A 10,986-nucleotide genomic window follows, 5' to 3' on the forward strand; every position below is an offset into this window, starting at 1 on the left:
CTACTCCTTTTCCTTATGCCACTCCCAAGAGGGCTTTTTTTGAACCATTGGGCCCCTCGCAGGGACTGAGTCTACTGGGTGTCTTCACACAAGAGGATCCACCAAGATTCTTGGCCAATAACATCTTCAGGACCCTCCTCGTCCTCCTCAAGAAGACCCACCATTGAAAACAGAGGAGAAGACACCACCATCCTCTTCCTCCCCAGATGAGGCAGCTGTGCCTCTCCACCGTCCTACATGGATGATTCAAGGCCTTTGAGGATCCTCTGAAGCACGTAGTGGAGGCTTTACAGATTCCTCTGGAGGAAGTCCAGGATCAGAAGGACTTGGCGGTGGACATCCTGCACGCCTCCCCTCAGGGATGGGGAACCTAACCTGTCAACGAGGCCCTACTGTCACCAGCCTGTGCAGTGTGGCAGACTCCGTCTGCCATCTCACCCACCTGCAAGAGGGCGGATAAAAAATACTATGTCCCAGCCAAAGGTTTGGAGCACCTGTTCTCCTATCCCATCCCTAACTCTCTGGTCGTCAACACTACCAATGAGAGAAGTAGGCACTGTTGCTTCACATCAACACCAACTGATAAGGAGCTTAAATGGCTGGCCCTTCTAGGTTGTATCAGCTACTCAAAGGCCTCCCTTCAATTCAGAGTCACCAACTATCAAGCCCTGATGGCAAAAGGTGACTTTACAAATTGTTCTAAATTTTCCCATTGGACTGATTTGTCGCCTCAGGACAAGAGAGAGCCGTTTCCAGCTCTTATGACAGAGGGTCAGACAATCACGAAGGTATTGCTGCAGGCTTCCCTTGATGTGGCACATACAGCCTGATGCTCTATGACTACTGCTGTAGTCATGCCCTGTGCCTCCTGGCTCCAGTCCTCCAGCCTGCCCAGGGAGGTACAACACACTGTGGAAGACTGGTCCTTTAAAGGGCCTAAACTTTTTAGTGATGCCATGGACTAAAGGCAATATTGTGATCTCTCGGCACACATGCACCATCTACAAAGAGAAGATACAGCAAGCCTCAGACAAGGCAACGCTCATGTCCTGTGTACTCTCAGGCCCCCAAAGATTGGTTGAGCTGCCTAGAAAGAGGCCCAGACTGCATAAGAAAGGCCCATCTTCCACCATCACCTGTCAATTGGCTACCTCAGCCAAACAACCATTTTGACCCATTAGTCAAGGACCAAAAGCTCTCCCCATCGGATCTTCAGCTGCATCAACCCTCCATTCACCCATCCTATGGGCACAGTTTGCCCATTTTCTCCCTTTCTGGGAGCACGTCACCTCAGACAAATGGGTACCAGAGGGCTACTCCGTCCATTTCAGCTACATGGCCTCCTCCCCCTGCCTGTTCATGAGGGGCTCCTAAAGCAGGAGGTGAAATCCATCCTGCAACTGAGGGTGATTAGAACCTGTTCCCTCAGGCTTCGTCAGAAAGGGATTTTATTCCTGGTCCCAAGAGAAAAGGAGGGTGGTGACTGATTCTGGACCTTTGGATTCTAAACACTCCGTATTCGGGACGCTCACCCTTGCAGGAGTTATTCCATCATTAGATACCGGGGCTGGTTCGTAACCTTCGACCTCCAGGATGCCTAATTTCATGTTGCCATACACTCAGAGCGCTGGCACTTCCTCAGATTTGTAGTGGGCACCACACACTACCGGTACCATGTCAATTGCCCTGAGAGTCTTTAAGAAGGTCCTCTCCGTTGTAGCAGACAGCCTTAGGCAACTGGGGGAAATCATCCTCCCCTACTGGGGACTGGCTCCTCAAGGGGTCATTCTTTGCTCAAGGTGCAGTCCACTACCAAGCAGGCCCTAGCCCTTTTCCACTCCCTGGGCCTTCAGCTACGTATAGAGAAATCGCCTTTGATACTTGTGTAATGCATAGGCTTTACCAGCACTGCCCTAGACTCTGTGGCAGCCAGATTGTATCTACCTGCAGACAGGTTTGCCACGATGTCCAGCCAAATCTCCACGCCACAACAAAGCTCACGAACTGCAGCGAGGGCTTGCCTTCAACTGTGGACACGTGGTAGCTTGTACTTTTGTAACTCCCATGCAAGATGGCGCACCTGGTCCCTTCAAGCCTGGCTCAAGACACCCTATCCCCCCAATACACACAATGTGTTTGGAAGGGTATCAGTGCCTCTGATGGGACTCAGCTCCCTCTCTTGGCGGAAAAATCCTCAAAGACTGTGTGGGAACCCCTTTCTCACCCCTACCTGCTGCTCACGTCATTACCATGGACACCGCACTCCCAGGCTGAGGCGCTCACCTCTGCAATAATGCAGCTCAAGGCAGGTGGTTTTCCTCGGGGGTCATTACTTCCCATCGACATCTTCGAACTCCAAGCAGTCCGTTATGCCATTTGGTCAGAGTGATGTAAGGTAGCTGAGAAGGCAGGTAGTGTATAAACCACCAATGAGGAGCAAATCCCAGTCCTTATGCAAAGAGTTGGTAAAGCTGTGGAACTGGTGCAGAGCCCGTCAGATAGATATTTCAGCTGTTTATCTGCCAGCACTGCAGAACACCATTGTACATTCATGGAGCAGATTCTTCCATGAGAGGGAACTGAATGATTCAGTCTTTTGTAAGATCTGCCTTACCTGGGGTCTTCCACTGGTAGACTTTTTTATGATGCCTTTCAGTACGAAGTGCTGATATTTCTACTCAAGAAGGGAGATGCTCTCTGTGCCCCTTAGCCTCGAGGTCTGCTATACACTTATCCCCCAATTCTTCTGCTGCACAGTCCTGAAAAAGTTGAAACAAGAAAGAGCAGTGATCAGTCTCAGAGCCCAGGCTATGGTTCCTGGCCCTGACTCGTCTTTTGCTGTGTCTGCCTCTTCGCCTCCCTCTGTTGACGGACATCCTTATACAGGAGTTGAGCTGTACAACCCACCCCAACCTCTCAAGGCCTGGCTCCTCGACGGCTTCTGGGCTTAGAGCAGGCATGTCCTCCTGCAGTCCAGACAGTTCTGGTGAATAGCAGGAAGCCCACCACAAGAAAGACTTACGTGGAGAAGTGGAAGCGTTTCTGGATTTGGTGCTCTCGTTGCTCTATGTCCCCTGCCAAGTCTTCACTTGACTGCCTGTTAAACCTGAAATTGCTGGGTCTCTCCCTGAGTTCGGTCAAAGTTCACCTAGCTGCTCTCACAGCATTTCAGAAGCCAGTCGAAGGATTCTTGATCTTCACACATCTTACAACTGCAACATTTCTAAGGGCCTCCTTAACTTGTTTCCTCCAGTGCAGGAGGCTACTCCACTCTGGGACCTCAATTTAGTGCTTCATGTATTAAGAGGGCATCCTTTTGAATCCATGGGAACCTGTTCGTTCCTCTATTTGCCCTTCAAGACTTCATTCCTCATGGCCAGGAGGGTAGGTGAATTAGGGGCCACCATACACAGTTCTGTCCTTACAGTTACCTCGTTTCCTCTCTAAAGTTTTGTTGGAGTTCCATATTGGTCAGGACATCCAACTACTTTTATCCTAGCCCTCAGTCTTTGAGGCCAGAGGCCAGTCTCCATACTCTGGACACAAGACAAGCTCTGGCCCTCTACCTACACAGGACTGTACCTTTCAGGGTTTCTCCCAGGCTCTTCATCTTCTTTGCTGAGAGGATGAGAGGTCCCTCTGTTTCTACCCAGAGACTATCTAAATGGGTTTTGGAGTGTATTCTGGCGTGCTATGAGTGCATTCCCTCCTAAAGTCAGTGCTCATTCCACTAGGGCTCAATCCATGCCCACAGCCCTCCTGAGAAAGGTCCCCCTCAAGGACACATTCTCACACCCCTATGCCTTAGTATGTGCCTCCAGAATGGACGCAGCCATTGGTGAAGCTGTTCTAAACTCTGCACTGAATCCGTCTCCTCAGCACCCGCCTCCTCACTGAGGTACTGCTCTGGAGCCTCCTTTTGCGGAGCACCCATGGGGACAATAACTCCAAGAAGAAGGGGAGGTTACTTTCCTTGGAAAGTAACTGGAGTTCTTCAAAATGTGTTGTCCCTATGGATGCTCCACCCACTGCCCTCCTTTCCCTCTGCTTCTGTGAGGTTGAGAAGGAATTGGAGTGGCGCGGGTCCACTCCTCCCTATATGCCCTCATACTGGAGCATGAGGAGGCATACGGTACAGGCACAGACCCGCAGACACTGCTAACGAAAAAATCTCTAGTCAAGAGTACCCGAGTGCACGCACATCCTCCCATGGAGCACCCACCGGGACAAGACATCTCAAAGAACTCCAGGTACCGTAGGAAGTAAGTAACCTCTCCCTCCCCTTTATGTCTGGCCAGTGCTGACCACCCAGTGGTCTCCGTGCTTTGCAGCGGCGTCTCCCATGCCTGCTTTCCCGGCAGTGCTGTTTTCTGTAACAGATCCGTTACTTCCCAGCCATTGCTATGCTGCCATCAGGGCAGCTAGATCTAAGGTCCTTCTGCTCCCAAAGCTCACTTGTGTTCAGGCTCCGGTTACACAGTAGAGCAGGGTCTTGCTGTCCCTCCAGTAGAGGGCGGTAGTGTCTCTAGGGAGTCCACTGAACAGAACCCCAGTTCAGCCTCCTGCCTCTTCTCAGTCGGTGACAGTGGTGCATGAATTCTGAGGCTGGGAATCGCCGAGGCACCGAGCTGGGGAAGAGCTATGTGCGTGTGATCGGCCGGCAGGGTCTGAAGCCTCATAGCTGAGCAGGCAGGCTCTGTGTCCTCTGCAGAACAAACAGGATGACGACGACGCGGAGATGGGCCTGACGGAGGGAGAAGGTGAGGAGGAGGAGAAGGAGCCAGAGAACCTGGGCAAGCTGCAGTTCTCGCTGGACTATGATTTCCAGGCTAACCAGGTGACATGGGCAGGAGAGGCGAGATTGGGGAAGGAGGGCAGGGCAGTGTGGGAGAGCTGTGGGGAGAGGGTCTGAGTGAAGGACTCACCCTTGGAAACTCCGGTCAAAGAGCACGGGGTGAACACCAGCCTCTGAGTGGCACAGGTGCCTGCAAAGGGCAGAGATGTGGGGAGGGAATTTATCCTCACCATGATTGTCCCACATGCCTTTTGAAAGGGCCCCTTCTAGCACTTCCCAAGCACCCTGGGATGTGAGGAAGGGGAAGATGGATGGAAGGTGCCTCTCCACCGGGCCCTGAGCCCAGAGCTGGCAGGCCCACCGTCAGCACACAGAGAGCACCGTCTGTGGGAATACACGGCTCAGCAAGCGATCTCCTGCCCCCAGTTGCAGCAGTGTGTGGGGGAGGGTGACCAAGCGCCGTCCCTGACTGGCCAGGGGCAGAAGGAATGTGGAGCTGGAAGATCCACTGGGAATCTTTTCCATGCAGTGTGGAGTGGGAGCGGCGTCTTGGTGAGTCGTCTCACTGAGGGAAACATCCCTCTTCCCCCTCCAGCTGACGGTGGGCATTCTCCAAGCGGCCGAGCTCCCGGCGCTGGATATGGGCGGCACCTCGGACCCGTACGTCAAAGTCTTCCTGCTCCCGGACAAGAAGAAGAAATACGAGACCAAAGTGCAGAAGAAGACCCTCAACCCAGCCTTCAATGAGACCTTCGTCTTCAAGGTGAGACCCTTTCCAGTTCTCCCCAATTGCTAGACCCCACTCTGTCCTGCAGGGAACAGTTGTCCTGAGTTCTATTCCCAGGTCTGCCATTGCCATGGTGTGTGACCACGAGGAGCCCCTTAGCCTTGCTGTTAAGGCAGTGTAATACTGTCAGAAGGGCAGAACTCCTGTCTGTCTTCCAGCCAGGGATGTATCCCAGCCTTCTGCCCCAAACAGGAACTGCACCTCCCCGGTAGAGGGGCTGCCCCCAGTAAATAATTTACCAGCATGTTGAATGAGAACCAAGGCAGTTGCCCAGATTGCGAAGTTATAAGTACTGACCAGAGCCCTTGGCCCGCACTACATGTGCAGCTGTGTGGCTGAGCGGTGCTGTTGCTCTGACACAGCAATTCTGGCCCCTCATTGCAAGAACCAGTGAAGGGGTCCCAGTCTTAGTCACTGCGGTGCATGAGCGCTTGCCAGATCCTTCGTCAGCCAATCAGATCCTTCCTTACACCAGGCCCCATGTGGCTATGGCAATGGTTTGCAAGGGTCCTTCTTCATAACAGGTTCCCTACCAAGAGCTGGGCGGGAAAACCTTGGTGATGGCCATCTACGACTTTGATCGCTTCTCCAAGCACGACATCATTGGGGAGGTCAAGGTGCCGATGAACACAGTGGACCTGGGCCAGCCCATTGAGGAGTGGAGAGACCTGCAGGGCGGCGAGAAGGAGGAGGTGAGATGGGAGGGCAAAGTGAGTTGGGGGTGTCTGGCCAGCAGGAGGTGGGTTCAGAAAATGTGCTGCAAAGCGTTAGGAATTGGGCTCATCAGGCAGAAGGGTGGGCTGTGCTTTCAAGGTCCTTATAAGAGTTGTCTTTGCAGGCGAGTACTGGGGGGAGAAAGGGGGAGAAAGAGGATCCATCCTGCAACGGGAGATTGATAACCTGCAGGAGAGTGGGTTAGTGGTGGGAGCAAGGGACAAAGGTCCTGGGGTCTATTCCCAGCTCTGGCAAGCAAGTAGGGTCTCACAGCTACATGTTAGGACTCCTGGGTTCTATTCCCAGGTCCACCATTGCCATGGTGTGTGACCTTGGGAAGTCACTTAGCCTCGCTAAGTCAATATAATGCTTATGGACCTCCCAGGAAATGGGAGGCTCCATTGATGAATGCTAAGGAAGAAAGAAGTGGTGGGGTGATGTGGCTGGCAGTCAGCAGAATTGGGTTTTAGGTCTGACTTTGCCATGTCACCGCCCCTCTGTGCCTTGGTTTTCCCAGTTGCACAGTGGGGTTAATGATAGTGACGCACCTCACAGGAAGGGTTGCGAGGCCGAACTCAGTACTGTTGGTACAGTGGTCTGACTGCAGGAGCTGGTAAATACTACTCTGTGTGTCAGTTCATGTTGAGCTGGGGGGCCTAGTAATGGGGAGAACCCCCAATTTAACATGGGCTTTGGCTGTACCCTGAGACCTGCACAGAACTCAGGTCTCACTGTCCACGGCAAGGTGTCTTCCTTGTGCAAAAGCCCTGCCTTAAGTCTGGTAAAAACTGCTAGAACTGATCTGGCCTCTCCCACCAGCTGGGGACTGGCACTGTCATGGACCTCCTGCCAGCCTGCACCAGTGATGCAGTGTGGTGTCCAGTGCAGGGGCTAGCTCGATGGGTGAAGGGGTTCTTGGATCTCCTCCCATGGTTTCCCGAGGGATTGATTCTCAGTGCAAATATCCCAGGATACCAGGGCACGGAAAAGCACTGACCTCTGCTTTCCCCCTTGCTCCACAGCCAGAAAAGCTGGGAGATATCTGCATCTCGCTACGGTACGTGCCCACCGCCGGGAAACTCACCGTCTGCATCCTGGAAGCCAAGAACCTGAAAAAGATGGATGTCGGGGGTCTCTCAGGTAAGAGCAGAGCCACCTTCCAGCACCAGATGGTGCTCCTGTTCTCGCACACCAGCCCAATCCTGCTGCTGACTAACCTCCCCCAGGCAGAATTCCTGCCCAGGGCTCAGCCTTTAAATCAGAAACCCAGGTGCTGAGAGCTGTGTCCGGTGGGGTTATGGAGTCATACATCTTAAGGCCAGAAGGGACCACACAGATCATCTAGTCTGAGCTCCTGTATCTCACAGACCACCCAGCACCCCCACCTTAAACCCAACAACCGAAATTAGCTCAAAGTGTTCCAGCCCAGAGGAGACTAGACTGTTGTACCACCGACAGAGAACAGGCGGGACTGAGATGCACCAGTGCGCGAGGCCCCTGCAATGGCAGGGAACTGATTATGTGAGAGAGACCCAGATAATCCTGGCAAGTGACCCACACGCTGAAGTCAAGCACCTGAGTGAGAGAATGATCGATGCCAGCTCAGAGCCCTGGCTTACCCCACCCAATGTCCCTTCTCCAGCCATGGCCATCCTTGCTGCTTCAAAGGACGGAGACCACTCCCCTGCATACATGGAGGGGGGGGGGGAATTCCTCCCTGACGCCTGCAGGCGACTGGCTTGAAGCATGAGCTTTAGGAACAGAGGGTCAGAGAGCTCCCTCTGCAAAACAATGCTCCAGTAGCCTTCATCTTATTGTCTTGAGGCCATCATCTCCGCGGGTGGCTGCCCCCCAGCCCCCCAAGGGAGGGAGCGGGTCTTGCTCCCTGTGTGCCCTTTGACTTTCTGTGGGGCTGGGCTCCCCATTGCCTGTGTATGCACTGACCCCAGTACAAAGGAACATGGACACGGCTCACTCTGGGGTCAAGGAGTTCCTGAGACACAGGAATCAAGCCCAAGTGGTCGTTCAGGAGCAGCTGCGACGGGTACGGCTTCCATCACGGCTGCCCGTCTTCCTGGCAGGACCCGAGCTGTCTGCTAGATTGAAGAGCCCTGTGCTCTCAGGTATCTTCCCTCCATGTAGGTACTTAACAGTAGCCAGATAGAGAAATGGGGTGTGCTTATTGTTCCCACCCACTCCTGATTTGACAGCAGGTCGCTACATTGCATGATGCACTCTGCAGCTCATACCCCCGAGTCACAGATAAACCCAGCTTGGCTACCCTGCCCTCTACAGTCTCTGTGCTCCTGTATGCCCACAGGTAAGGCTGGCTCTGACCTCTCCCGCTTTGGGCTCTCCCTGCAGATCCGTATGTGAAGATCCACCTGATGCAGAATGGCAAGAGGCTGAAGAAGAAGAAGACCACTGTGAAGAAGAAGACCCTGAACCCTTACTTCAATGAGTCCTTCAGCTTCGAGATCCCCTTTGAGCAGATACAGGTTCCTGAGCCGAAATTCTCGTCTTGGGAGGTTTGGGGTGGGGGCATAGAGACGGGTGAGTGACAGCTCACATGACTGAGTTGAGATCCTCTGATTGGAGGGATCAGACCCTTCCCCCATGACATCCACCCATATAAGGTGACCACCCAGCCTTCAGATAATCTAGACCAGAGGTGGGCAAACTACTGCCTGCGGGACCCTCCTGCTGGCCCCCGGCCCCTCCACTGCTGTTCTCCCTCCTCTGCAGCCTCAGCTTGCCGTGCCGCCGGCGCAATGCTCTTGCAGAGCCACAGCCTGACCGGTGCTCTATGCTGCGCGGTGGCGTGGCTGACTCCAACTGGGCGGCGCGGCTGCCTGACCCGGTGCTCTGTGCTGCGCGGTGGCGTGGCTGACTCCAGCTGGGCGGCGCGGCTGCCTGACCCGGTGCTCTATGCTGCGCGGTGGCGTGGCTGACTCCAGCTGGGCGGCGCGGCTGCCTGACCCGGTGCTCTGTGCTGCGCGGTGGCGTGGCTGACTCCAGCTGGGCGGCGCGGCTGCCTGACCCGGTGCTCTGTGCTGCGCGGTGGCGTGGCTGACTCCAGCTGGGCGGCGCGGCTGCCTGACCCGGTGCTCTGTGCTGCGCGGTGGCGTGGCTGACTCCAGCTGGGCGGCGTGGCTGCCTGTCCTGGTGCTCTGGGCGGCGCAGCTGTAGCGCCGCCAGCCACCAGTGCTCCAGGTAAGGGGGCAGGGAGCAGGGGGGTTGGATAGAGGGCAGGGGAGTTTGGGGTGGTGGTCAGGGGGCGGAGTGTGTGGATGGAGTTAGTGCGGTCAGAGGGCAGGAAACGGGGGTTGAATGGTGGCGGGAGTTCTGGGAGGGCAGTCAGGAAGGAGGAGGGGTTAGATGGGGCAGCGAGGGGCAGTCAGGAGCAGGGGTTTCGGGGGCGGTCAGGGGACAGGGAGAAGGGGTGGTTGGATGGGGCAGAGTCCCGGGGGGGTGGATTGGACGGCAGGGGACAGGGAAGAGTGGATGGGGCAGGAGTCCCAGAGAGGTCGTCAGGGGGCGAGAAGCGGGGGCGGGGGGTGTCGGATAGGGGGCAGGGCCGGGCCACGCCTGGCTGTTTGGGGAGGCACAGCCTCCACTAACCGGCCCTCCATACAATTTCAGAAACCCGATGTGGCCCTCAGGCCAAAAAGTTTGCCTGCCCCTGATCTAGACACTTCCACCCCCTGAGCAGCGGAGGAGATGGAGAGATGGGAGCCAGCATTTCATACATGCTAGTTCTGAGCAGGAGCTCAGCTCCTCCAGACGGACGTGTCCCTGCTCTGTAATGAGGGTGGATGCTTTGAACGCAAGAGGCAGCATAGAAAGCCAGGAACTACGCTGGGCAAATGCTACCACTATCACTGGGGCCTGAATGTTAGAGTCATTGGGCGCCTGGAGCTCCCATTGGCCTCGGCCGAAGCTGTGGCTGCTCCATAGCTCTGCAAATGAACCCCCTTGTTGCAAATTACAACCACTAGTCCTTAGCCCCCTGCAGCATGGGTTACTCCTGCCAATAAGGTCCATCACCACCTTCAGAAATAACCTGTGCTAACGGCAGCCAGAGTGCGGAGGGGCAGAGCTAGTGAGACAAAGACACGGGTGCTGATCAAAGCACGGCTAGAGTAGAGGCCCTATGCTATTGTCTCTCAGCTGCTCCAGGGCCGGCCTGCCCAGGTTCCACGCAGAAAGTTGGGTTTTCTCCTGGCCTGCCAGCCTTGCAAACCCCCAAGTCTGGGATCTGAGGCCAAATGGCTCAAAGGAGGGACCTAAAGCTAAGCACCTACATACATTTTTAGGACCCTAAGCAAGTCAAGCTGGGTCCTTTTCTCCTCTTGCTTCATCGCCTGTAATGAAAGGCTCTTCTGGGCAAATGAGGCCATTGGTGACCCCCATCCCCACTGCCCTCGGTGACCGCCACGTGGCCCTGGTCTTTTCATCTGCTGCCCTTGGAGACCACTGTGCCCACTGCACTCTGCCCTCGGCAGCCCCCAGGCGGTTCTGGCCCCTTCACTGGCCTTGGTGAACCCCATAACAGCACCAGGCCCTTCACTAGTGACCCCTGCACAGCCCCATCCCCTTCACACACTGCCCCTGAGGCCCCCAGCACAGCCCTGGTCCCATCGTGCTCTGACCTCAGTGACACCCTTCCCTGCTGCAGCCATGTCACTTG

The 10,986-nt window shown here is 55.2% G+C and overlaps 1 protein-coding gene across 1 annotated transcript in view; it reads left to right on the forward strand.

The window, feature by feature from the left end:
- SYT2 (synaptotagmin 2) overlaps positions 1-10,986 on the forward strand; it is a 197,784-nt gene that overhangs the window by 178,365 nt on the left and 8,433 nt on the right. Inside the window, exons 5-9 of the mRNA XM_054024662.1 lie at positions 4,712-4,837; positions 5,391-5,558; positions 6,107-6,274; positions 7,319-7,436; positions 8,661-8,794. Of these exons, the coding sequence (XP_053880637.1) occupies positions 4,712-4,837; positions 5,391-5,558; positions 6,107-6,274; positions 7,319-7,436; positions 8,661-8,794 (714 nt within the window). The remainder of the gene's footprint in view (positions 1-4,711; positions 4,838-5,390; positions 5,559-6,106; positions 6,275-7,318; positions 7,437-8,660; positions 8,795-10,986) is intronic.

Source organism: Malaclemys terrapin, chromosome 4 (genome assembly GCF_027887155.1).
Source record: "Malaclemys terrapin pileata isolate rMalTer1 chromosome 4, rMalTer1.hap1, whole genome shotgun sequence".
Classification (NCBI taxonomy): domain Eukaryota; kingdom Metazoa; phylum Chordata; order Testudines; family Emydidae; genus Malaclemys; species Malaclemys terrapin.